Source organism: Caretta caretta, chromosome 15, assembly GCF_965140235.1.
Source record: "Caretta caretta isolate rCarCar2 chromosome 15, rCarCar1.hap1, whole genome shotgun sequence".
Taxonomy (NCBI): Eukaryota; Metazoa; Chordata; order Testudines; family Cheloniidae; genus Caretta; species Caretta caretta.
Window position 1 is genome coordinate 28,373,114 of NC_134220.1, and position 27,462 is coordinate 28,400,575.

At 40.5% G+C, this 27,462-nt stretch overlaps 2 protein-coding genes across 8 annotated transcripts in view; both read right to left on the reverse strand.

Annotated features, from left to right (window-relative positions):
* HECTD4 (HECT domain E3 ubiquitin protein ligase 4) overlaps positions 1-27,462 on the reverse strand; it is a 124,891-nt gene that overhangs the window by 84,494 nt on the left and 12,935 nt on the right. For all 7 annotated transcript variants that reach the window (XM_048821605.2, XM_048821603.2, XM_048821604.2 and 4 more), the window contains exons 2-7: positions 15,259-15,776; positions 11,836-11,925; positions 11,312-11,442; positions 8,609-8,717; positions 7,086-7,224; positions 5,290-5,460 (exon numbers count right to left, since the gene is read on the reverse strand). In XM_048821605.2, coding sequence (XP_048677562.2) covers positions 5,290-5,460; positions 7,086-7,224; positions 8,609-8,717; positions 11,312-11,442; positions 11,836-11,925; positions 15,259-15,776 — 1,158 coding nt within the window. The remainder of the gene's footprint in view (positions 1-5,289; positions 5,461-7,085; positions 7,225-8,608; positions 8,718-11,311; positions 11,443-11,835; positions 11,926-15,258; positions 15,777-27,462) is intronic.
* LOC142069360 (uncharacterized) lies at positions 2,302-4,099 on the reverse strand. The gene is made up of 2 exons (XM_075120181.1): positions 3,551-4,099; positions 2,302-2,896 (listed from the first exon to the last, which is right to left on the reverse strand). The coding sequence occupies exons 1-2, from the start codon at positions 3,957-3,959 to the stop codon at positions 2,376-2,378; spliced, it is 930 nt and encodes a 309-aa protein (XP_074976282.1). The 5' UTR covers positions 3,960-4,099; the 3' UTR covers positions 2,302-2,375.

Genomic DNA, 27,462 nt, shown 5'->3' on the forward strand with positions numbered 1-27,462 from the left:
GTACAGTGGGAGTCTGCTGCAAGTTAGGGAGTTAGAACCTGCACTATTGCCCACAGCTGTATCATATCTAGATAATACTTAGTCCTGCCTAAGTGCAGAGGACTGGACTAGATGACCTATTGAGGTGCTTTTCAGTCCTACATTTCCGATTCTTGCTCATCAATTCTATTTATACTGCTTCCAATATACCCACTGCACAAGTCTATTGGTACTGACAATACTAAGGGTATGTCTACACTATGAAATTAGGTCAATTTTATAGAAGTCGGTTTTTAGAAGTCGTTTTTATATAGTCGATTGTGTGTCCCCGCACACAAAATGCTCGAAGTGCATTAACTCGGAGTGCTTCCACAGTACCGAGACTAGCGCATTGCACTGTGGGTAGCTATCCCACAATTCCCGCAGTCTCTGCAGCCCATTGGAATTCTGGGTTGAGATCCCAATGCCTAATGGGGCAAAAACATTGTCGCGGGTGATTCTGGATACATGTCGTCAGGCCCTCCCTCCCTCCGTGAAAGCAATGGCAGACAATCGTTTCGTGCCTTTTTTCCTGAGTAACCTGTGCAGACGCCATACCACAGCAAGCATGGAGCCCGCTCAGCTCACTGTCACCGTACGTCTCCTGGGTGCTGGCAGATGCGGTACTGCATTGCTACACAGAAGCAACCCATTGCCTTGTGGCAGCAGATGGTGCAATAGGCCTGATAACCATCATCATCATGTCCGAGGTGCTCCTGGCTGCCTCGGTAAGGTCGGTCAGGAGCGCCTGGGCAGACATGGGCGCAGGGACTAAAATACAAGTGACTCGACCAGGTCATTCTCTTTAGCCCTGCCGGCAGTCCTACTGTACCATCTTACAGTGAGCAGCCAGGAGATGAGGATGGCTAGCAGTCCTACTGCACCGTCTGCTGCCAGCCAAAGATGTAAAAGATAGATAGAGTGGATCAAAACAAGCAATACACCAGATTTGTTTTGTATTCATTTGCTCCCCCTCCCTCCCTCCATGAAATAAACAGCCAACAATCATTTCAGTGAGGTCTGTCAAGGGCACCTTGAAAAGTTTAATGGAGATTCAGTCCTGCCTGAAATAGCTGGGGGAGTGATAGCTCAGTGGGTTGAGCATTGGCCTGCTAAACCCAAGGTTTTGAGTTCAATCCTTGAGGGGGCCATTCTGTGTGACAGTTGTTTGTTTCTCCTTGATGTAAAGCCATCCCCTTTGTTGATTTTAATTCCCTGTAAGCCAACCCCGTAAGCCATGTTGTCAGTCGCCCCCTCCCTCTGTCAGAGCAACGGCAGACAAATCTACTGTGGGAGCCGCTGTGATGCAAGTAGCCAACGCAATCAAAGATCTGCTGATATCAAGGGTAGTGACCCTGGGAAATGTGCGGATCACAGTGGATGGCTTTGCTGCAATGGGATTCCTTAACTGTGGTGGAGCCATAGACAGAACCCATATCCCTATCTTGGCACCGAAGCACCAAGCTGGCGAGTACATAAACCTCAAGGGGTACTTTTCAATAGTGCTGCAAGCTCTGGTGGATCACAAGGGACGTTTCACCAACATCAACGTGGGATGGCCAGGAAAGGTACATGACGCTCGCATCTTCAGGAACTCTGGTCTGTTTCAAAAGCTGCAGGATGGGACTTTATTCCCAGACCAGAAAATAACTGTTGGGGATGTTGAAATGCCTATAGTTATCCTTGGGGACCCAGCCTATCCCTTAATGCCAGGGCTCCTGAAGCCATACACAGGCAGCCTGGACAGTAGTCAGGAGCTGTTCAGCTAAAGGCTGAGCAAGTGCAGAATGGTGGTAGAATGTGCATTTGGACGTTTAAAAGCACGCTGGCGCAGTTTACTGACTCGGTTAGACCTCAGCGAAACCAATATTCCCACTGTTATTACTGCTTGCTTTGCGCTCCACAATATCTGTGAGAGTAAGGGGGAGATGTTTATGGCTGGGTGGGAGGTTGAGGCAAATCGCCTGGCCGCTGATTATGCACAGCCAGACACCAGGGCGGTTAGAAGAGCATAGGAGGGCGCGGTGCACATTAGAGAAGCTTTGAAAACCAAATTTCATGACTGGACAGGGTACGGTATGAAAGTTCTGTTTGTTTCTCCTTGATGAAACCCCCCACCCCTTGGTTCACTCTACTTCCCTGTAAGCTAACCACCCTCCCCACTCCCTTCGATCACCACTTGCAGAGGCAATAAAGTCATTGTTGCTTCACATTCATGCATTCTTTATTCATTCATCACACAAATAGGGGGATAACTACCAAGGTTGCCCAGGAGCGGTGGTGGAGGAGAGAAGCACCAGGAGGGGTGGTGGAGGAGGGAAGGACAAGGCCACCCAGCACTTTAAAAGTTTAAAACTTTAAAACTTATTGAATGCCAGCCTTCTGTTGCTTGGGCAATCCTCTGGGGTGGAGTGGCCGGGTTGCCGGAGGCCTCCCCACCGCATTCTTGGGCGTCTGGGTGAGGAGGCCATGGAACTTGGGGAGGAAGGTGGTTGGTTACACAGGGGCTGTAGCGGCGGTCTGTGCTCCTGCTGCCTTTCCTGCAGCTCCATCATACGCTGGAACATATTGGTTTGGTCCTCCAGCAGCCTCAGCCTTGAATCCTGCGTCCTCTCATCATGCTGCCGCCACCTTTCAGCTTCAGCCCTCTCTTCAGCCTGCCACTTACTCTCTTCAGCCCGCCACCTCTCCTCCCAGTCATTTTGTGCTTTCCTGCACTCTGACATTGTCTGCCTCCATGCATTCGTCTGTGCTCTGTCAGTGTGGGAGGACAGCATGAGCTCAGAGAACATTTCATCACGAGTGCATTTTTTTCGCCTTCTAATCTTCGCTAGCCTCTGGGAAGGAGAAGATCCTGTGATCCTTGAAACACATGCAGCTGGTGGAGAAAAAAAAAAGGGACAGTGGTTTTTAAAAAGCCACATTTTATAGAACAATGGCTACACTCTTTTACGGTAAACCTTCCTGTTAACATTACATACATAGCACATGTGCTTTCATTACAAGGTCGCATTTTGCCTCCCCCCAGTGCGTAGCTAGCCCCTCCCCCCTCCCCGTGGCTAACAGCGGGGAACATTTCTGTTCAGCCACAGGCAAACAGCCCAGCAGGGACGGGCACCTCTGAATGTCCCCTTAAGAAAAGCACCCTATTTCAACCAGGTGACCATGAATGATATCACTCTCCTGAGGATAACAGAGAGATAAAGAACGGATGTTGTTTGAACGCCCGCAAACATACACTGCAATGCTTTGTTCTGCAATGATTTCCAACTACGTGCTACTGGCCTGGCGTGGTAAAGTGTCCTACCATGGTGGACGGACTAAGGCTGCCCTCCCCAGAAACCTTTTGCAAAGGCTTTGGGAGTACATCCAGGAGAAATTTATGGAGATGTCCCTGGAGGATTTCCGCTCCATCCACAGACACGTTAACAGACTTTTCCAGTAGCTGTACAGGCCGCGAATGCCAGGGTAAATTAATCATTAAACACGCTTGCTTTTAAACCATGTATACTATTTAAAAAGGTACACTCACCAGAGGTCCCTTCTCTGCCTGGCAGGTCTGGGAGGCAACCTTGGGTGGGTTCGGGGGGTACTGGCTCCAGGTCCAGGGTGAGAAACAGTTCCTGGCTGTCGGGAAAACCGGTTTCTCTGCTTGCTTGCTGTGAGCTATCTACAACCTCATCATCGTCATCATCATCTTCCTCGTCCCCAAAACCTGCTTCCGTATTGCCTCCATCTCCATTGAAGGAGTCAAACAACACGGCTGGGGTAGTGGTGGCTGAACCCCCTAAAATGGCATGCAGCTCATCATAGAAGCGGCATGTTTTGGGCTCTGACCTGGAGCGGCCGTTTGCCTCTCTGGTTTTCTGGTAGGCTTGCCTCAGCTCCTTAAGTTTCACGCGGCACTGCTTCGGGTCCCTGTTATGGCCTCTGTCCTTCATGCCCTAGGAGATTTTGACAAATGTTTTGGCATTTCGAAAATTGGAATGGAGTTCTGATAGCATGAATTCCTCTCCCCATACAGTGATCAGATCCCGTACCTCCCGTTCGGTCCATGCTGGAGCTCTTTTGCGATTCTGGGACTCCGTCATGGTCACCTCTGCTGATGAGCGCTGCACAGTCACCTCTGCTGATGAGTGCTGATGAGCTCTGCACGGTCACCTCTGCTGATGAGCTCTGCACTCACCTGCAGCTTGCCACGCTGGCCGAACAGGAAATGAAATTCAAAAGTTCACGGGCCTTTTCCTGTCTACCTGGCCAGTGCATCTGAGTTGAGAATGCTGTCCAGAGCGGTCACAATGGAGCACTCTGGGATAGCTCCCAGAGGCCAGTACCGTCTAAATTGCATCCACAGTACCTCAAATTTGACCCAGCAAGGCCGATTTCAGCGCTAATCCCCTTGTCGGGGGCGGAGAAAGGAAATCGATTTTAAGAGCCCTTTAAGTCGAAAAAAAGGGCTTCGTCGTGTGGACGGGTGCAGGGTTAAATCGATTTAACGCTGCTAAATTCGACCTCAACTCCTAGTGTAGACCAGGGCTAAGAGTTGTACCAATGCCAAAAAAAAATTAATAAATTGATGTGGTTTCAACTTCTATAGGACTGAAGTTGTTTAAACTGCTGGAGACTGTCATTTAAATAAATATCAGCAATTACATGCAAGGTTTAAACCTGAGTATTACATTTTTAACATTTCTTTGGCACCTCAAGAGAATCAACCAAAGATGTATAGGAGCTGTTGAGAGGAAAGGAATTCAAACTGTTGTCATATATAGCTCCAAAATTTAAATAAAAAAAAAAATCAGTACAAAATTTATAGACTTGAGTGATAAAGTGCACTTTTTTAGCCTTACATACACAACTTAAAATTCAATAAGATCATTTTAATAGAAAACAATAATACAGAGTAAGCAAACTCCACTTAGTATGAGGCACTTACACTTAAATTACTGTTTCGGTATGAAACAGAGTAATAATGATGCTATAATATATTTCACACTAACACCACATGTTACAAGCAAGCCTGCAATACTGGAATGTCCCTTGGAAGTGCAGATTTTATAGTACGGCTTTTCATCCTGTTAAACACTATGTCAACTGCTTGTAATGTTTTAACTGCATTCCTGAAGTTACGTACTAGCACTCAAATGAACAATTAACATATCCAGTAACTTTATTAAATGTTACTATTTTAAGAAGTGTTATTCATGTCACTAAACTAAGTCTGCTACAAATAAACACACAAATTGCTAATGTAATTGAAAATACACTTACTACAAGTTCAAAAATATCCATAAAGACAGAGTGTCCCTTTGGTGTTTTTTCATTCAGGCTTGCAGGAGACCAGATCCAGTAGAAATAGGTACCATCTGAAGAAAGATGTACTGTGGTCATAGTACTGCCAACTGGGAAGTGATTTACTGGCATGGGGAGTACGTGACATACCTAGAGATCAGTAGGAAAGCAAGAAAGAAGGAGAGTCCAGTTCACATTTTGAAGCTGTTCTTCAGACTATTAATTTAAAAAGTGAGTTTTTTTAGTTATTCTTGAGCAAGACTCATTATGCTTACTTATCTAGTTATAATTTGCTATGATTTGAGAGAGAATGCAGTTTGCTAAATAGATGTATTGTACACTAACAAATTCTATGCTAGCAAGACAGAGTTATCCATCTAAAAATAGACAAAAGATCATGGTTTCAAACTGCTGAAAAATGTATGTAGTACTATTAGAAAAATGTAAATATTAATATAGTTATCAGCTTTACCCTACTTTACTGAAATCTCTGCTCAAAATTCTGGAAGGAAACTCATTTAATGAGGAATCCAAACACTTAATTTGGGGAAACATTGTATATGGCTGGAAACAGACAAACAGCCTTACTCCTTATTCTTCAGTGAAACTTCTTTAAACCACAATGGAAAAACATTGTCAAGAGGGATAGTTGCTCGTCTGCAAAACACAATTATAGCAAGAAGTGAAGGTGCCAACCATTTTTGTACTAAGAAAAATGGAGGCATCGGGGGCTCTAAATAGATTTGGTTTAAAGATAAAGATCATTTTGCTTTGTTTTAAAATACTATTAATTTGCGATGTATGCGCATAAACACTGTAACACAATGTAACTTGTAAGATGGTTTGTGAGGCATGACATTGTCACGGAGTCACCGGGCGATGCTCTGGAACTACTCCATACAAAGCCAGTCAGGACTCTGGGGAAGCCTCCTCTCCCCAGGGCAAGAAGCTTACACAACTTCGACCTTCCTGGGGCTGACCTCGGAGCATTCAGCATCCCTGTCCACACCGTGCGCTTCCCACAGTGAGTGCGCACAGGCGGGGCTCCTGGGGAAGCCAGTGGGTCATGCACCCAATTCCACAGTCAGACGTGACTCTCAGCCAGCCAGTAAAACACAAGGTTTATTAGATGACAGGAACATGGTCTAAAACAGAGCTTGTAGGTACAGAGAACAGGATCCCTCAGTCAGGTCCGTCTTGGGAGGCAGGGAGACCAGAGCCCCATCTGAGCCTCCCCCCATTTCCCCAGCCAGCTCCAAACTCAAACTCTCCAGCCCCTCCTCTCCTCTGTCTCTTTCCCGGGCCAGGAGGCCACCTGATCTCTTTGTTCTCCAACACCTTCAGTTGGCACCTTTGCAGAGGAGGGGCCCAGGCCATCAGTTCCCAGAACACAGGGTGTCGGCCATTCTATGTGCAGACACCATCACACTGGCCCCCTAGGGCTCTGCCACAATCACACACCCTTATCCCACCACCTGGATACTTAAGAACTGCATAGGGGAAACTGAGGCACACACACAGTATTCAGAGAAAACATTAAGAACATTCCCACTTTGTCACAGACATGCAACTCTATCAGTGGGGATCTGCAGAAGCAGTTTCATGAAGGGAAAAAGCAAACTCCCAGCACAAGAGAACTAATTACATTTAAATTAGAAATTTTGCTGAAAGTACATCAGTATTATTATTTTTGATAATTTAAGAATATTTCCTTACTATATTATGAAATAAAGACATGAGGGTTTTGGTAGGTTGTTTTTTGTTTTGTTTTTTACCTGAAGGGTATTCTGGTCAATGACCTGGAAAAGGGAGTGAGGCTTATTATCAAAAGAGACAGGCCGATGAAGAAGTTTGCCATTGCCAAAAGCAACCCATCCAGTCTCCAACTCCTCATTACGACAGTATACAAAGCCTCTGGGGAAAAAGCAAGACATTACAACCTTTAAATACGCTGCACCTTTTCAAACATTTCTTGAGCTTTATTTGAACCTAGCTACAAATCCATGCATCTATTTAACATAGTGGTTTTAAGCATGTGAAGACTCTGAAGATTCAAGAATCATAAGCAAGGAAAGAATGAAGAGAGAACAAGTCACATCTGTGCTAATAATTTGTATTGTGAATTGCACAGGACTGAAATTTGTAACGTAGGAGATATAGATTCTTAACTACCAAGGTTTGATGCGGACATGGTGGTGAAATGAGATGGATGGATTTTAAGCAGCAGGCCACAACTTTTACTAAACTTAAACACAAGAAAGGGGCACTACCTGCCCATCATCGATACCCTCCTATACTGGCATTTCATTGATTCCAATGTAGGAGCCCTGTAACCCCACTGTATAAACAGTAACTCGGGGTAGGCTCTCCTCAGGGCTCAGCTCATTCCGAGTCCAACCACCCACCCCTCCACGAGGGGGATGGAGGGTACAGAAGGAACAGGACCTCAACCCATGAGGGACTCACCCTATCCCATGAGCCCAAGGCCACCACCAAAATCCCAGGTTTTTTACCTCTGGGAACCATTCATTTTATCCTTTCAACTCCACTGGAAAAGGGCCGCAAGTTGAATTCATGAATGAATTCATAACTCAACCAAGTACCTCATTTAGGTACTAAGCGTATTCTTACTCAGCCTACTGTGGCTTGAAGGTACTGTGAGGAAGAGGAAAAATTCCTTCGTCCTCTGCCAATTGGCTCATGGGAGAAAAAAATTCCTTCCTGACTCCCGAATGGGTGACTGGCTAGTCTCACAGTACCAGTCAGGCCAGATTCCCAGGCCTAGCTCAGGGTGGGGGTACTGGAACAGAGTCAAAAGAGCTCCACGTGGCCCCTGACACAGGTTAAATCCTGGTAGCTGCTGAGCATTGGTGAATGAGCTCCCCTTGATCCATCTGGCCAACGGATATCAGAGACCCGGGGGGGGGGGGGGGGGGGGGGGGAGGAGAAAGAGAAGCTTCTTGGTGTCGCTCAGTCAGTCTCGTTCCCTAGGTACAGAGGCTGTCCCACTTGCCACAGTCAACTGCTCCCAGGGAAGAATAAATTTATGCCTACAATATTCTATAAAGGAAAACATCTCAAAATATGGGCCATGTTAGACGAGGAAGATATTTAACGGCAGTAATTTTCAGTATAAGAAGGGGGGAAATCAAATCACTAAATCTGAATCACTGAAAAATGATTTAGTGAACAAAATATTAGATGCTTCATATGCATATCAGGTCCTCTGACAACAAAGATTTATCTAGACAGGATAATAGATCTGCAAAGGCAGAAATATCACAATACTGTGGCTTACCGTAAAGTTCCATGTAATCCAGATCCTAATTTGCTTACTCCTCTGCCTACTGAATTAGTTGTATAAAGATAAAGTCCATCTGCTGCAAGACAGCGCCCTAAGTCTGCATCTGAAATAGGAAGGAAGCATTGAGTGGAGACCTTTTACGGACAGCAGAGCTACAATGGTTATCTAAAATGAATGTGTCACTGCAGCTCTTAGGACACTGACTGAAAACCAATGAGAGCTCCTCTTCTTCTCTAGTCAGAAGAGGTAAAGTTTATACTTATATATAAATTATTATTTGTATTACAGTCACTTCTAAGATGACCAGTCAAGGACCAATGCCCCATTTTAGCAGACACTCTACCATGACTGTACCCAGTTATGCATAACTGTGTATTTACAATTTCCCCAGATTGCTAATGTACATATATTAAAATATGAAATAAATTGTACAAACAATGTGAAGCGCTTCCAAGCAACTTGAACGAGAACAGTGTAACATGCACCCAGCTGCTCAATCAAGTATGCAAAATGGCATCAGGTAGTAATGATCTGGTTTCTCAGATATGGATGATATACACTTGAGAAGTTCCCTACCTCTGTATTGCTTTCTTAGCTGTTATGCAACATGGCTCAGAGTTTAAAGGTCTAATCTTAACACCCCCCATGTGTTTTGGCTCAGAGTTCAGGACAGGATCAGAGAGCCCCTGCACATTTCTGGCAGCACACTATTCAAGCCTGGCTACGGTGCAAGTCAGAACGCTGCATTTAACCGTGCTCAGTAATAAGACATCATCAACAGGACTCATTTCGGATGAAAATGCTTTACCTTCACTGCCAGAATCTAAAATTATTCCTTACAATACATTTTAAACATAATTTTCTATTAAATACTTTCTGAAGGTTGTAATGGAGCAAAAAGACCGTTTTCTTTGGTTTTGCTTGAAAAGAATAGAAGGATTTAACTCCTGTTTCTAGGGTATCAAGAGGAGGCTACTGTTGCTCACACATCAGCATACTGGAAAGGGAGATAACACCCAAGGTTTATGAATATGGCACGCTTTTCTGCTCAAGACCACCACTGTAACCTTAACATACCATCTGTAACTGTGTGAAAAAAAATCTAACCCAGTGCATTTAAGATATAATTGTTGGTGCCAGTAAATGCTAGTGGAACTCAGTATTGCTCTTACATCTAGACGCTTGTTTCTCAGATCTTTGTTAATTGAGAGAGAAAGATCTTTGATCAAGGAGGATGAGATCTCTACCAAACCTTTTAACTCATCTACGTCAGAAGTAGAAAACTAACAAGCAAGCAAAAAAAGGTATGGGGGTAAGAGGGTGGTTGGGGAGAATGGAAAAATCTGGCTGCAATGATACATGTATGGCATGCAAGATATAATATTAATGCAGGGATGTCAAATAACCAGCCCACTTAATGTATTTAGGTAGTCCACATTACATACTCAGATCACAGAATCTAAGCTTTCTTTTTTTTCAGAACAAGTAACTTCCTAGTCCTCATGGTTGCAAACATAAGCTTCCAAACAAGGTTTAGAGTGTAAACCAATATATTTGTCTTCCTGAGTCTGTAGGCAAGCTGACACAATGACTCAGAGGTGTGAATTCCTTTCATCTCCAGTGATCTCACTGATATGTCAACTGAAGTCTGATGACACTTCAACACCAACATTAACTATTTCATTGCTTATCTTTATAGCAACATAATTAGGGAAGTGGTGGGAATTGCCGCAGGCAAGGAAATACAGAGCAAAGAACAGGAGAGGCACAGAAAGAGATAAGTGAGAGCAGAGGAGGATGGGTAAGGAAGAGAAAGGACAGAAACATTGGCAGTCCTAAAGTTAATCACTTTCCCATTAACAGATGCTAAATGTGACAATAATGCATTAGACAAAAAACAAAAAGTTCTGTTATAAAAACTATCCTCAATTTAATCTTTGTGCAAAATTCCCTTTGAAATCAATGAGTTCTGCTATGCATATTGCTCGATAGTATCCTAAATTTATACCCCAGATCACTAGCCATGTTTAAAAATGACATTCAGTCCTCACCAGTAACTGAGTTGTACCCATACATTGAAGCCAATAGCTAGTGTTTAGTAAAGTGATACAATCTATTGCACTACATGAACATGCAGATTTAAAACGTCCCTTTAGCCAGCTAAAACTTTATTAATTTTAATAAAAGTGGACTCGTTTCTTCCAGTTAACCCCCTACTCAAAAAAAACCCAAACAAACAAACCAGCAACTAAAGGAAGCACTATCCACTCATGTGCCCATCTCCATCAAGTTTACATGATTGTGTACTACTGGTCTATTTTACAAAGATGACCCAGTAATAACAGGCTGCCTGTAAAACTAAGTCCATATCCATTAGTCTGTTTTTGAATATGCAACTTGGAAAACTGGGTGCCTACATAGCCATCTTCTTGCATAAAAGTGGGCGTCTGCAGATATAACAGGTGCTTGCATGTTCCTACAGATGCCCAGTTATGCTATCTTCTGAAAAATATGGCCCCATGTGTTCTCTTTGTTATGCCTCGTGACTGCTTTTATACTCTTTCCAACAGAAAGAAAAAGAACTTCTCAAATTCTAAAGCTTTAGATATAGAAAAAAACAACACTCTACTATCAATGCAAAAAAAATATCTGATCCTCTTAAGTGACGTTAGTATAGTCATAAAACAAACTCTTCACCCTTGTTTTCAGAGCTGGAACCACTGTTGGCATCAGGTGCAGGTAACATATCTTCAAACCCCCAAGATACCATGTGTTTTCCCCCAAGCAAACAGGAGGGAGATCCAGGCCCGCCTTCCAGAAGCAGCAACCTTTAAACCAAAAAGAATACAGAGCAAGAAAATGTTTTCAGAGTAATAATAAAAGCAACAATTAACCAGCTTGAAAATTAAGATTAAAGATATTTTTCAAATCGGAAATTTCTTATCTCTATGTTACAGTTCATAACTAAGCCATTTTAAGGGAACTTTAGTCATTTAATTTTTAAAAAATTAACATACCTTGAGAATTAGCCTTTTATCATTATCCTTCCTCAATTAACCAGATTTCCAATTTTTCCTAGGGCTTCCAAATTTTCATTTTAGTAACTATAAAGTCTTGGATGTGTTGATGGATCACATTTTGAGACTGATCTTTTATCTTGAATATTTACACATTTTCAAGGTTGATGCAAAAGAGCTACAACTAGAAAAGTTATTACCCACCTGTACAATATATCAGCCACAGGCAAGGATCCCAGGTCTGTCTGTTTCTGTAATAGATGGACTGTGTGAACAAAAGTTTTCAGTGATCCCCTAGGAAAATAATTAAAATAAGAGTTAGAAGTCTTTGTTCATGGAAAATACACTAATTTGTAGGCAAGGCAACAAAGGACAACAGACATTTAAGACACAATGTCCAGTGACAACTTGTTATAAAACCTCAATGATATTTTCACTCTCAATAAGCCAACTTCTTTCCTGTTTGCATTCTTCTTCTGCATTATTTCCACCCCACTCTGGGGTAACACAAACAAAGAGAGGACAGAGGGAAGGATGTTATCTAACTGCCAGCTCTGAATCCACTTCTTATTTTGGGCATCAGCTGCCACAGGCAGCTCCATAAACAATATACAAGGTAGGGCAACTGGGAATCACCTTTAGAGCATCTTAGATTCTTTTTATTCATAATTTAAGAACAATAATGAAGTCTATGCAGCCTGAAGGACTATATTTGGTTTATAAGTGTTGCAAATGAAGGCTTCAAAGGGATAGTCAAGTACTTTCCGCAATTGATTATCCTTAACAGGAATTTAAAAATCTCAAGACTAGGAAATAGAACTTGGGGTATACACTTGCAAGTAGAAAAGGAGTACTTGTGGCACCTTAGAGACTAACCAATTTATTTGAGCATGAGCTTTCGTGAGCTACAGCTCACTTCATCGGATGCATACCCCACGGTATGCATCCGATGAAGTGAGCTGTAGCTCACGAAAGCTCATGCTCAAATAAATTGGTTAGTCTCTAAGGTGCCACAAGTACTCCTTTTCTTTTTGCGAATACAGACTAACACGGCTGTTACTCTGACACTTGCAAGTGTTTGTCAAAGAAGTTGAACAGTAGATCTCTTAATTGTTTAGACCACTACCAAAATTTTCTTATAATGGGTTCTTCCCCAACTGAAGGGGCTCTCTTTAGTAGCTTCTACAAAATGTTTAACTTGCAGGTCCATATAGAAACTAAGAAAGCAGATTACATTAGTTTTGTACAAAACTTTAGTAGTGCTACGCCCTGGAAAAAGCCTCTAATGGTTGACAGTCTTTTGGCATTCCCTCTTTGAAATGCTCAATTTCTATTTCCCCCCAAGAATTTTTATCAGTTTTTTAAAACAATATTCATCCCATTGCTTTTATATCCTTAGGAAAATGAAGCACCCAGAATTGAAAGAGGATTATCAATAGCAGTCTCCTTTCAAAGGCCTCTTTCTTTCTAAATGGTGCCCAATGTATGGAGGAGTACATAGCTTTTGTAGGTAAACACAAAACTCGAAATACTATGACACTGTAGTCTCTAAGGTGCCACAAGTACTCCTGTTCTTATAACACTGTAGGTAGCATTATGTAGATAACTTTGCAAAGACAAGCTAAGAAGATGATCTTCAAATCAATGCTAGTTAATTTTGGTTCTTTTAACCATTTAAATTCACAAAGACAATATCAATGCCTTTTGATAATAACTTAGATATGCCAGATTGCTCCAGTTGGGGGTCAATTGTTGCTATGTTATTTGTCACGTACATTTTATTTAATGCATCTAATAGATTATAAACCCTGATGATACTACTGTGGTATTCTAATCTGACCTCCTATGTAACCCTGCATAGGAATTCCCTGAATTAATTTGTTTCAATTACAGCAGATCTTTTAGAAAAAGATTCAATCTTGATTTTAAAATTGCCAGTGATACAGAATCCACCATAACCCTTGGTAAGGTGTTCCAGTGGTTAATTGTGCTTTATTTCTAGTGTGAATTTGTCTAGCTTCAACTCCCAGCACTTACTATAACTTTGTCAACTAGACTGAAGAACCCATTCTCAAAGTTTTGTTCCCCCATATAGGTACTTCTAGACTGGAATCAAATCTCTTCCCCAACCTCCTTAATCTTCTCTTGGTTAAGCAAAACAGATTGAGCTTCTGGAGTCTATCACTATAAGGCAAGTTTTCCAATCTTTTAATCACCTCGTGGCTCTTCTCTGAACCAGCTCCAATTTATCGCATGCTTCTTGAATTGCAGACACCAGAATGGAAAACAGTATTCCAGTAGTTGTCACATCAGTGCCAAATATAGAGGTAATATAACCTTCCTACTCCTACTCAGGATTCCTACTTATACATCCGAGGATCACATTAGCCTTTTTGGCCACTATGCCGCACTAGGAGCTCATGTTCAACTGATTTTCCACCATGGCCCTCAAGTCTTTTTAAGAGTCACTGCTTCCCAGGAGAAAGTCTCCCATTCTTTGTTCCTAGATGTATAATTTTACATTTGGACTTATTAAAAGTCATACTGTTTGCTTGAGCCCAGTTTATCAATCGGTTCAGATCAAAGTAATTTTTTAAAAAATATCATGAGTTTACCTCAGCTAATCCTTCCTAAAGCTGGCCAAATACACTTTATGTAGAAGGCTATTATTCAAAGCAGAGGGAATTTGAAAGATATAGTAAAAAAATATGGTGTTCGTATTCAAATTCAGTCTACCTATAAGCCAGTAGGTCAAACTACATCAGTCTTTTTCCACAGGTAGCCTTTATAAAGAAACCTATTACAACATCACCTGATAACACTTCTCTAACCATTTGCTAGTTTCCATTATAAAACATACATTTCTTGGGTTTATAATTCTACCTTTGCTCCTTATTCAGTTAAAATTGGCAGATAACATCTCAGCCCAGAAGTATTTAAAAAACTGATGTCAAGATTTTCAGATGTGACAAGCGATTTGGTGTACATTAGAGGGTCACGATTTTCAGAAATTGCTAAACACCAGTCCTCTAAAAATCAGGAGCCTTTAAAGTGAAGTAGGATACCGACAAAAAACAAACACACCCACAAACAAAGATTAATTTTGAAAGTCTTAGCCTACACCATTTTTTGTCCAAGAAAAACTGAATTAGCACAACCTACTTCCTCTGAGGGCTTGTCTATGTAAAGTGGCAATTGAATGAAAAAGACCTCCTGCAGTACATCAACCTCTATATAAGCCCAGGACAAATAAGCTGCAGGACCAGGGACACAGAGCACAGGGAGAGGTCAGACAAACCTTTCCCCATTTATTAAAAGAGGATGAAGAGAATGTTTAGTATCCTGTGTCAACCATCCTTACAGAGGAGTTCAACACAGTAAAGGAAACCACATAGACAAGAGACAGTCCTAACCTAAATATTTCTGCTTCCACATGACCTAAGTATTTATATTTCTCATATTGGTTTAATCTTTTCCAACCAATTTTTAATATGAAGAGACTACTGGTTAGTGTAAAATGAAAAGCTTTTCCACAGCATGACCACATTATAATTTCTGCCATTCTTTAGCACAAACACATGCTACCATCATCAACCATGACATGTGTCTAATATAGATTCTTCTTACCTTGCACAGGCCAAGGCAACAAGGGCAGCAGCAGCATTCTCTTTTTGCTTATATGGAATCTGTTGGCCTGAGGCAGATGTTTCCTCCAACCAGGAGCAGAGCAAAGATTCAATTCCATTAAGACAGTCAGCTGGTTCCTTAGTCAAACTCAAAGGTTGGCAATCTCGAAGGCAATTCAACAGTACCTCAGCAGTTATGTTACAGAGAGAAGGGTCTGTTCTACTTTGAGACTGAATGAGAGGAAAGACCAATAGAAGTCCCATTCGTGAAGTAAATGGTGCCTGCTCAGGTTGCTGTAACAAACCCTGACGCTTGAGCAAGGCCAATGTTTCTTCATCCCCAGAATTTTCCCGTTCATGTTGTTCTTCCAAGGCTAGCTGGCGCTGGGCATTCCAGAGTCCTCGCAAAGCATTTAAACGGTATTCAAGCAGACGGGCATAGGCATTGCTCTGGTTTCCGCATACAGAACGCAAACGCTCAGCTAGTTCCGTTGGATTCTTAGTCTCAAATGTTAGAATCTAAGAGGAGAACAAGGTCACATTTACTAGTGCAAACATGTCTGCTTTTATTAGAAATGCTTTAAAAAAAGCAAAGTCCAACATAATACATGTAACATAACTTCTAAATATTAGACTGAAACATAATGCCAATCTAAAGTGTTAGAATATTTTTATAAAGAAAACAAGTCTTAAGTCCATGCCCCAAAAAGTGCACACTTATTCCCTGAAGCACATTTTGTAGCGCTTTCTCCAGTTTTAGAACATTTCAAGTGATAGAGCTTCCCCCAATTTTCTAACTTCAACAGCTCCCTCCCACTGCAAAGTTTTTTTCCTGCTATTCATTTCACTTTTATCCCATTATTCTGTTACATCTGCTTCAAATGTTTGCAGTTATATCATGTTCTCTTCCTCCCTGATAGTTGCTGTCACACCAAACATACATCTTACATGTTTTTAAGAGGAGAATGGTGTCTTTATCTTGGCACTTCCAAAGAAAATGTGAAACAAAGTGGGAACAACAAAATCAAGTAACCCTGATGGAAAGCAATGTTTGGATAATTCTTCCAAGTACTAAGCCAGAAAACCATTATTTCTATGAGAGACAATAGATCTCTTTTCCTCATATGACACGGTACCACATCTGAGATCAGCAGAGTCACTTGAGCTGGCATGCCCTCAATAGAAATAAGAGGGAGCTGCTGGCAGAGCATTTTCTGTGATAGGTCCTTGGATTTATTAGCCCACAGGAATGATGCAAAGCCCATATTGTCTTCTCTCTTTACTCATGCTATTGAGGAGAGAAAGGGTTAAGAGCAGCGGTGATTATATTAACAGGCAGTCCTTTTATCTTTTGTGTTTTTTAAGTTACAGGATAGGCATACAGAATATAAAATAGGAAGATAAAGATAAATTTTATAAATTTGATGAACAAGAATAGATAAATCACTTCAGGACATGTCATATTCACCATTTTCATGAGTCAACCTACTGAAGTCAGTGAAACTACTTTACCTGAATATAGTGAGCAGGATTTAGCCTTACTAATAAAAGCGTTCATTTAAAAAAATGAATGAAATTCTTACAGAATTTACATTAGTAAAGATACATTTTAATGGTTAAGTATTAGCAAGTAAATTTTGTATATCAATATTTCCAGTCTAAGAATGTTAGTAACTAAACTATACGTTACACTGAATAATACATTTACAATAAATACTGTTTATATTAAATTGCTAAAGTGCTAGGCTTTGTGTATTCGCTCTCCTCCGTGGTAGAATACTCTATTAATCTGTATTAGAGGTTGTCATACTTTATAATATTTTGTTCCAAAATGTCAAACAATTTTATATGCAGGAAATGTGTTGCTTGTAACTAGAACCCTGCAAATCTGCGGATACCCACTTTATATCCACAGACCATGTCTGCAGATCATAGAGTGGATGCAGGTACAAAATTTGTATCTGCACAGTGCTCTCTACTTCTAACTCACTAGGATGAATTCTCAAATGGAAAGTAACAAACAGCAGCAGCAAAGAGGAAGAACAATTAATGAAGACCAATTCTAAAAACTAACATAATATTTTTAAACAGTAGGTCTTCCAAAGAAAAGGTGGCTCCCCTCAAAGGTTAAACACCTAAGATATTGTTGGGGTGTTTGTTTTTTTTTTGTCTGTCTGTTTTTTAAATGCTTGCGAGACAAATGTCACAGGCAACACAAAAGAATCATTACCTACTTATTATTTAGGTTCTCCTTTGATACTGTGACAAACACTATGTCATTTAGTTTGATCTTTTTAGATCAAATATGTTTTGCTTTTTTGCTCTACAAAAATAATAGCGTCTTCAAAGTGTGTGCCAGATGAGGTTTAAACACATAATTGTGCCTAGCTAAGCTATAAGTTCCTGTATAGCACTATTGATTCAGAACTCTCTCCAGCCTTTCTGGACTATAAACAAAGTCTGTATCTATTTTGAAACACAGTTATTCACTCAGTGGACCTAAAGCATGAGATTCAAAGTGAGAATGCCGGAGTACAGATTACTATTCCATTATCTTATTAATGTATATGAAATGAAAACCAAGGAGGAAGAAGAAAAGAAAGGAAGTGAAAGAAGACAAACTGTTTAGATTGATTGAGTGGAACTTTCAAATCAAAGTTCAATTTCAGCCCAAACTCAACATCTTGTCTTCGGTCAGTTAAAACGTTATATACTAACGAATAAATTATATAGCACAGATAGCCTTAACAACATGGGAACAGCTTTGAGCGTAGACCTTTACAAGGGGGATCAGTAGGGCAACTCAATACCAAGCCATATGCTGTATAGCAAAAGCTCTCCAACTTTTTAATTCAGAAGACCAACTTCATGAGGGGAAAGATCTCTAGAGCCCTGCACAGATACAAAAATTGTATCCACATCCGATCCACTAAAGTAAATATCCGCAGATCTGCAGGGCTTTAAAGATCTCCTCATGGACCATCAGATCTCCCAGTCCAACAATCTGTCACAGTACAATTCCCCCCAAATGTTACATTTTTAGGAAGAGTGGCAAAGAGTCCTGTGGCACCTTATAAACTAATAGATGTATTGGAGCATAAGCTTTCGTGGGTGAATACTCACTTCGTCGGATGCATGTAGTGGAAATTTCCAGCCACGCATCTAACGAAGTGGGTATTCACCCACAAAAGCTTATGCTCCAATACGTCTGTTTGTCTATAAGGTGCCACAGGAGTCTTTGCCACTTTTACAGATCCAGACTAACACGGCTACCCCTCTGATTTTTAGGAAGGGCTCTCTGGACTGCTGTTGAATAGAAAGCCATGTGCCTTAAATTCCATTTAATTCCTAACCTGTGAAAAATAAGCAAAAATTATGCACCCGCTAATCTAAAGTGTCCTTTGTGTCTGAACAGCTGGAGGACAGTTTAACTTCTTCCTTCCCAGAAGAATGTTTTTGATAATTGATTTTGTAATTTTTCTGCTTTAATAAAACCTGATACAAAGTGCATATGTGCGACACATACATTAATTTGTGCTTTAAAATTTATTAAAATGTTAATCAACTCATGTTACACAAAGAAACCACTGAAGAAATCAAAAACAAGCTTTTGCAAGATCAAAGAATTAGAACAACTTTTGTTGCTATGTATTTTTATGATCAGGATCAAATATTTAAGTTGAAATTTCTTCACAACTATTCTGACACTTGTGATTGGGTATTTTTAACTTTAATTCCAAGTAAATGTTAAATTCCTATTTTAAATATCGTTTTGCAGACAGAAAAAAAATGTCATTAAGTATCTTCATTATTCTAAAAAATTCCTCGTTTTGCTATTTGTGTATCTTCTGTAAGGGTACATTTTTAGAATGCTATCTACAAACAACAAGAAAGATTATTCTAAAAAGATTTGGGAGATAATTAACCAAATAGACATCTTATGTGCATACACTTAAGTGACTGCTACATATATTGATTTAGCAGTGCCCACAGGTTACTGAGCTTTTAAAAATCTGTTTGATTGTTCAGAATTAGCCCATTTTAAATGGCACCTTCTAAGCACCAGAAAGACCATTTATTAATAAAGCTAGGTTGTTCAGACACTAATTTTTAGAGTAAGGTCAGCCTTAAAATATTTTTATAACAATTATTTCATGCTTTTTCTTCTCAGCAAATGTTGAGTACCTTTTCTTTTTGTAGTCTTTTCTCATGCTTAATAAGCATGTATGGCCTGTGACAACATTTAAAGCTACAAAATAAAGTTTCATCCTGGGCTCAGATACATTCCCTTGTCATTGCAACCAACCAGGGAGGCCACAAGCATTTTACAGGGAAAACACACATTAATACTTTATTATTGTAATCCGTCAGATGAGGGAAGGGTGCATTAGTAGTAACTGACTACAGAGATCACCCTCATCATCTCTGCAATAGGTCAGATTTTCCACTGCTCCAGAGCAGGATTCAACATAACTGGGTAAGTTGAAGGAGCACTTACCTTCAACTTATCAAGTTTACTATTTTCTTTTAAAACATGATTTCAGCACACAAATATCAAAGAAATCATAACTATGGAGCCAAACCTGAAAAAGACTCCAAAGACATGTTTCTTATCCACACAGGAAAAGTCACACAGATTTTTGGTATTTGTGCATAAATATGAAAGCAGTAATCTTTGAGGCAGCATCTGAAACAACATTTCATTCCAGAATTATTCAAGAATCCAAATGGCAAACTAGCCAACTGAACATCTCTAGGGATGCAAGTAAATTGATCAGAACATGAGCTACTTAGCTGAAGCAAAGATCAATTTAACAATTAAAATGACACTTGTCATTACAAATGACAAAAGCTTTGGTCACTAAAAGTGACCAATCTAACTAATCGAAGACTAAAACTGGGTTCTTCCCCTCAGTTTTCAGGAAAAGGTCTCTGTGCAGGAAACAAGGGGAGGAACAGGAGAAAAATTTTAATTATTGCTTGAATGGTTTATATTGGTGTTGTTATACAATAATCTACCTCTGATTCCTATATGCAAATAATTATGGTACAGATTCTCAGCAGATGTTAATAGAGCTATGCTAATTCACATCATTGGAGCTGTGCTGATTTATACCTGTTGAGGATCTGTCCCCAAGTCTTCAAAGATTGAAAGTCAGAAGATTAACCAAGTGAAAATTTACTTTTTCGAACAAAGTAGAGCAAGGCACTTGTAGAACTGAACATCTAATGACAAAGTATTTGCTAAATTTCAATCTTTTTTATAATACTGCTTACTTGACGGTCTCTGGTCATAAATCTCTAAGGATTGCTAGATACAGATTTGCATCCATACACCTGCTTAAATCTTTTGGTTTATAAAGTATACAGCTTCTGAATTTTAGTTCATAAGGTTTCCAGTTTTTAGTTCTCAACTAAATTAAGGACTCTCCCTGCAAACCGACACAATTTATATCAAGTTGAATTACCTACTGTTTGTAGGACTCCCCAGCTCCTTTTCTTTGGTATGTTTCTTTACTTTCCTCTTAGAATCACTGACCGATTAGAAAAGGAGTACTTGTGGCACCTTAAAGACTAACAAATTTATTTATCTGAGCATAAGCTTTCAGGAGCTACAGCTCACTTAATCGGATGCACTCAGTGGGAAATACAGTGGGGAGATTTATATTATATACAAAGAGAACATGAAACAATGGGTGTTACCATACACACTGTAACAAGAGTGATCAGATAAGGTGAGCTATTACTAGCGGTGTGTGTGTGTGAGTGATAATCAAGGTGGGCCATTTCCAGCAGTTGACCCACCTTGATTATCACTACAAAAGGTCCCCCCCACCGCTCTCCTGCTGGTAATAGTTCACCTTACCTGATCACTCTTGTTACAGTGTGTAGGGCAACACCCATTGTTTCATGTACTCTGTGTATATAAATCTCCCCACTGCATGCATCCGATGAAGTGAGCTGTCGCTCCTGAAAGCTTATGCTCAGATAAATAAATTTGTTAGTTAGTCTCTAAGGTGCCACAAGTACTCCTTTTCTTTTTGCGGATACAGACTAACACAGCTGCTACTCTGAAACCTGACAGATTAGACTATCATTTGGACACTGATAATATAGAGATGTACTGCTTTGCTGCTGCAATTTCTAGAAAGGTTGTGTCTGGTTTGCTCGTAGAAGCATCAGTTTATATAAAATTCCCTACCTTGAATGGTTTACTTCTTCTAGCCATTTTCAGAATCCTTATCTGCCACAAACAGAAATGGACACATCTGCTTGGTCTTGCTCTTATAATGCAACATTTGTGCACATTCCTCAATACAACTCACTCACTAATAATTGATAAGAAAGTTGAGTGAACTGTAAAAATAGTACTTCTGATATTCCACAACGAACAGCTGGTTCTGTAAGTGAATTGTATCAATGCTGAAGGCATTTCTTGAACTGGCTACAAAATTATTTCTTTTTTGCAGTGGAATTCAGAGGCTTTATAACTTGAGACTTATCAATAGGGTCCTGGCACAGTCTCCATCACTGACAATTTTTATATCAAGATTGGATGTTTTTCTAAAAGATCGGCTCTAGGAATTATTTGGGGAAGTTCTAGGGCTGATGTTATACAAGAGGTCAAACTAGAATGATCACAATGGTCCCTTTTGGCCTTGGAATCTATAAATCTATAGTTTTCAAAGTGTCTATTGTTGGTATAATCTGTATTTGGTAAATCTTGGACACAAATGTCATTTGTTTGGAGACATTGTGGTCTGCTATAAATTTAGATGATTTAACTTCTTAATTAGTTAGCAAAGGCCTAAAGAAAAAGTCATTTCTTTCATATATTTTGTAGCCACTTTGCATCTTGGCAACTTATATTTGTTTTTGAGAGATGTTAAAATGCTCACTGCATAGGATTTTTAAAATAAAAAATGTCTGCAGTACAGACAGATGTCATATGAGACTTTATAGTAAAATTCAATGATTTTAATTGAAGTTGAAAGGAGCTAATTTAAAATGTTTACTGACTGAAACACAAAACTTTAAAAAACTTGCTGGGTTCCATATTTTGTAATGAAAACTGTAAACATAAACCAGGTTGGCTGGAAGATTCACTAAGCCCCTACCTTTAAAACTATAACTGAGTCAGGGGACTGAGCCTTAATATGGTTAAAAGTTGTAGTATAGATGTCTCATGTTTCCATAACCTGATAAAAATTTTGGATCCCTGAATTGGTTATCACTGTAGTGCTGATGGGCCTTTAGGGCATACACCTTTTGGCAAACCTGGCCCAATTTGTGATTTTCTTTCAAAATAATTTTGAAACCATATGAAACCTGGTGGGTTCTACTGATTGCTTTGATATTCTCGCTCAGATTACCATGACATTCAATGTTGAAAGAGAGCACAGGTATATTAAGAAGAGTATGCACGCAGTAGTTTGTTTACTATAGTCTGTAGTAGAACAAGCAAATAAATCTAGAAGTCTGTACCTTCCCCTTTTGCTATGCCTCCTCCAGCTCCTTATACCTCTTAATGTCAAAGCTAACTCAGGACCATGCTGGATAGACTCATGGAGCTCATGGCTCAACTGCTGCAACTTCTTGGCTCAAAGAAAGAATCCAGATGCTGGGGAGCAAAATCCTTCAGGGCTCCACAGGCCTCTTACATGGACTTGACAAGCAGATAAATGTGACATTTGAAGGCAGAATAGTCCTCTTTAAACTCCCAATGTGAAGACACGGGGAACAAAACCAACCTTCTGAAAACAAAGCTTGCTATATGGGATGATGTTGAGGAGTCCCTAAGCATCAAAGGTGCATAGTTATTGGGACCAGAATTGGCTGACCAGGATCAAGACTTTAATGCTGACTCCTCCAGGTGCTCAGCATTGGGGGATAAAGCCTACATGTTGATGTCCACGGAACAGAGCTTGAATTATTATTAGTAGTAGTAGTAGTTATACCGTAGCCTCAGGAGCTCTAGTCATGGTCCAAGATCCCATTATGCTAGATGCTTTTCAACACGAAGTGACAATCTCTGCCCTAAAGAGCTTACAACAGATGGATACAGACAGACGAGAGAACAAGGAAACAATGAGAAAATATTGGCGTGGCTCTCTATCCTTGAGAGATGTGATGGCTAGAGAGCATCTCAGACTGAGCATTTTCTTGAGACAGAACAAGCACCAAACATGCTGATCCAAAGCTCACTGAAATCCCCCTCCCCATTTACTCCAGTGGGCTTTGGTTCTGGCCATAGTGCTACCACAGATGGGACACAACTGAAAGCCTTCGTGTTACAGATGGCTGAGGCTCACACCATCAGATTCAACAAAGCAGACAAAGCTCAGAGGAGCCACAAATGGGGGGAGGTCCCTACCAGGCCAGAAGTTCAGACTAAACTATCCCAACATTAGTTAGAAAAACCGGAGGCAATTTTCTAGAGGAACAGACAGCAGTATGGATGGACACAGCCAAGGCTGTGCTCGTAGCTGATGGCAGTCAAAAGTAACTGAGTAGCATGGTATCACCTTAAATATCCTTAGGAGAGAGGAAGAAGGTAGGTGTGAAAGGCTAGGTAGAGTTACTGTTTTCTCTAAGGTTACTGAGTAGCAGCTGTGTTAGTCTGTATTCGCAAAAAGAAAAGGAGTACCTGGGGCACCTTAGAGACTCACAAATTTATTTGAGCATAAGCTTTCGTGAGCTTTCTTCTTTCTAAGGTTACTGTTTTCCAGTAAGTGCCTAATTTACACTCAGAACCTCAAAGCAGAGATCCAAGAACTATCCTCTTTTCCCTAATCTCTCTAAGACAGGGAAGCGTGAGGAAGCTGCATCCCAGTGGATGAATACACAGGACTTTAGTGCTCACGGAAGGTGTGAAGTTTAACAGTCCTGGCAACTGAAGTTCACTTAGGGAAGCACAAGTTATAGTTTTCTTCACCAGAGGCAGCCAAGGTAAGAAAACAAATGGTAAACTGGTATAAATAATATTTACTCCATGTGTTGTACAGGGGAGAGCACAGGCCAGCACTTAAGGATACGTCTACATTGCAAAGAAAAATCCATGACACCGTGTCTCAGAGCCTGGGTCCAATTGACTTGGGCTTGCGGGGCCAAAAAATAGCAGTGTAGACACTGCTGGTTGGGCTGGAGCCAGGACTACGAGACCCTCCCACCTCACCAGGTTTCAGAGCCCCGGCTCCAGCCTGAGTGGGAAAATCTACTCAGCTATTTTTAGCCCCGCACCCGAAGCCCAAGTCAATTGACCCAGTCTCAGACTCTGTGTTGCAGGTTTTTCTTTGCAGTATAGACATATCCTTAGTTAGTACTGCAGAACAGACACTAACAAGGCTCACTCTATACTTGCACAGAGAGCTTGCAAAAGACTATTTCCTAAATCACAAGTAATTTCAGTGAAAGGTAGTAAAGTGAGAAGGAGAAGTTGAGCCACAGGCACAGTTTGCTATTCAGGGAGAAACTTAAAAAGAAATAATTCGTACTACTACCCACTGCTGACAAAGAGAGCAAAGGAGAAACTCATTACAATGTTGTGGATAGAGACCAGGCTTTTAAGAGTAAGGGATAAAACATTTGTTATAAATAACATTTTTTTAAGCTTTCAAATCCCATCAATATTACCTCAACAAAATTTTTGCTATACCCAGAAAAGCGTGAAAGATAAAAAATAAACGAATGCTGGAGGAGATGTTAAAAAAAAATCCCACAATTTCTGAAATAGATTATGTGCAAATTCTTACATAAAGTACACCAAAGATTTTTTATATAGATAGTGTTTTGACTACTAGGCACTGCAATGTCAAAGCTTTGTTTGTTTAATCAATATAAGCTTTTTAAAACATAAGTTACAAATGTCTAGACCACATTTTAAATACATATAAGGACCTCCACTTCTATGCACAATTGAATGTACCACCACACCTCCAATTTGAGATCACAAAACGCTATGAGAAAAGGAGTACTGGTGGCACCTTAGAGACTAACCAATTTATTTGAGCATACGCTTTCATGAGCTACAGCTCATTTCATCGGATGCATACTGTGGAAAGTGTAGAAGATCTTTTTATATAAGATCTTTCATATAAGATCTTTTAAAATGCTATGACAATCACAAGTACAACAATTTCTTGCATGAAAAAATTCCAAACCCCAAATCCCTTCACCTATGAGTGACTGACTGAATACATTGCATTCCTAAAGAATGGAGAAAAGAATCTGCACATTCTGCAAAGACTTATTTATATTACAGTAGCACCTACAGCCTCAGTCAAGACTGATGTCTCACTGTTGTAGACACTGTACAAACACATAGGCCTGGTCTACACCTAAAAAACTTAGGTTGACCTAGCGACGTTGCTTAGGGGTGTGAAAAATTTTCACACCTCCCGCTTCTGACAGGCAGAAGAATTCTACCGTCCATCTAACTACTACCTCTCAAGGGACTGGATTTACTACAGTGATGAAAAAACCCCTTCCATGGCTGTAATAACTGTCTACACTAAAGTGCTGCAGCTGTGCCTCTGCAGTGTTTGTAGTGTAGACAGACCCATAGTAAGAGAGAATTCCTGACCCGAAGAGCTCACAGTCAAAATAAGCAAGAAATATAAAGGTTGGGAGGGGCATGAGAGACAGAAAGAGAGAGCGAGAAAATGTGACTTGCATGAGTTCACAAAGCTCGTCTGTGGCAAATAGAACCAAAGCAGACCAATCACAAATTATAACTGTTCCTATACAAGTAGGGGGACTGAATAATGAAATGGAACAGTCCATAATGAAGTGCAGAGTCAAAATCTTAGAACGCTCATCTAGATCTTCTAATATCCCCAAGTCAGTGCCTTAAGAAGAAAGGCTATGGGATAAGAGAGGGTAAACCCACTAACAGATGTTTAGAGCTTCTGCACTCCCTCTCTCTTTCTCTCATGCATACCTAGTGGTCAAGCTGTACTGTTATTTGCTTGTTTTAGGGGCGACAATGACTCTCTTGCTGCGTAAATATCGTGGCCTTTGTTAAATAAACTATATGCTCCATAATGTATAGCTGGACACATTTTGAAATCTAACAAATAAGCAGCAAGACAAAAAAAAAACCAAAACCAGCATCAAAAAGACAATTATGATTAAGTGAGCAACAGTCCCAATATCAGCTACTGCCCTATTTACTATAAAAGATACTTTGACATATTGTTAACATTAAAAGGGCTCTTTTAAAATCAATTTCTCGTTCTTGAATGCCAAGTGATAGTGTTTCCAGATCTGGTACAGACAGTAGCGGATGCTGGGGCTATTGCTTACTTCAGGCAGAGGATCCTGAATCCTGATGTTAAACAAAAGGGTCAGGTGTTTTCAGCTCTCAAGCAGATGTCAAGGATCTAATTCAATTTCTAACAAAGTTTTCCTGGGTGATATGGAAGTCTGAAGAGACACTGGGCTACAAGAAAGGGTGGGAACATTGAGTCACCTTGTCCCAATAAAATATCACGTAGGGGTGCATCTGCCACACGTGCTCCCAACTCCCACACCTTTCTGGCTGAAGTGATGGTTACGAGGAATGCATTTTTGAAGAAGGAGGAGAGAACAGCTTCTCATAGGCTCAAAGTGTGGCTTCCTCAATGCACTGAGAAATAGATTAAGGTCCTAAGGTGGAGTTGGCTCTCTAATGTGAGGGAAAAGGTTGGTCACGCCCTTAATGAAACCTGAAGTTGTGGGGTGTGTGTGAATACTGATAACTTGTCAACCGGTAGGTAGAAGGCTATAATAGCAGACCAGGTAAACTTTGATGGAGTTAAGAGATAAGCCCAGGGTTTTTAAATTCAACAGATATTCAAGTATATGACTGAGGTGTGACTTTCAAGGCGATAATGCTCATTAGATGTCTCAAGAATGGGAACAATTCCACTTCCGCAAGTAAGTCTCTCTTGTGGAGAGTTTCCTACTATCCACAGCACATTTTGTACTTCGAAAGAACAATCCCTTTCTATGCCCAAGAGACATCAAGGAGCCAGGCCTTGAGATGTAGCAAGGAGAGGTTGAGATGAGTTATTGTGCTGAATTCTTGGGTCAGTAGATCTGCTGTCAGGGGAAGTGAAGAGGTGGCCGCAGAGTCAGGTGAATCAGGTCTGGGAACCACACCTGCCTCAGTCTTGCCAGTGCTGCGAGGATGATAACCACCTTCTCTTGCTTCAGTTTGCTCAGG

Bases quoted from the DNA above. Each gene is read 5' to 3' on its own strand.
- LOC142069360 (XM_075120181.1), bottom strand. From the start codon at position 3,959: ATGAAGGACAGAGGCCATAACAGGGACCCGAAGCAGTGCCGCGTGAAA. The intron at 2,897-3,550 runs GTGAGTGTACCT...TTTCTCCACCAG, and splicing joins AGGCAGAGAAGGGACCTCTG to CTGCATGTGTTTCAAGGATC.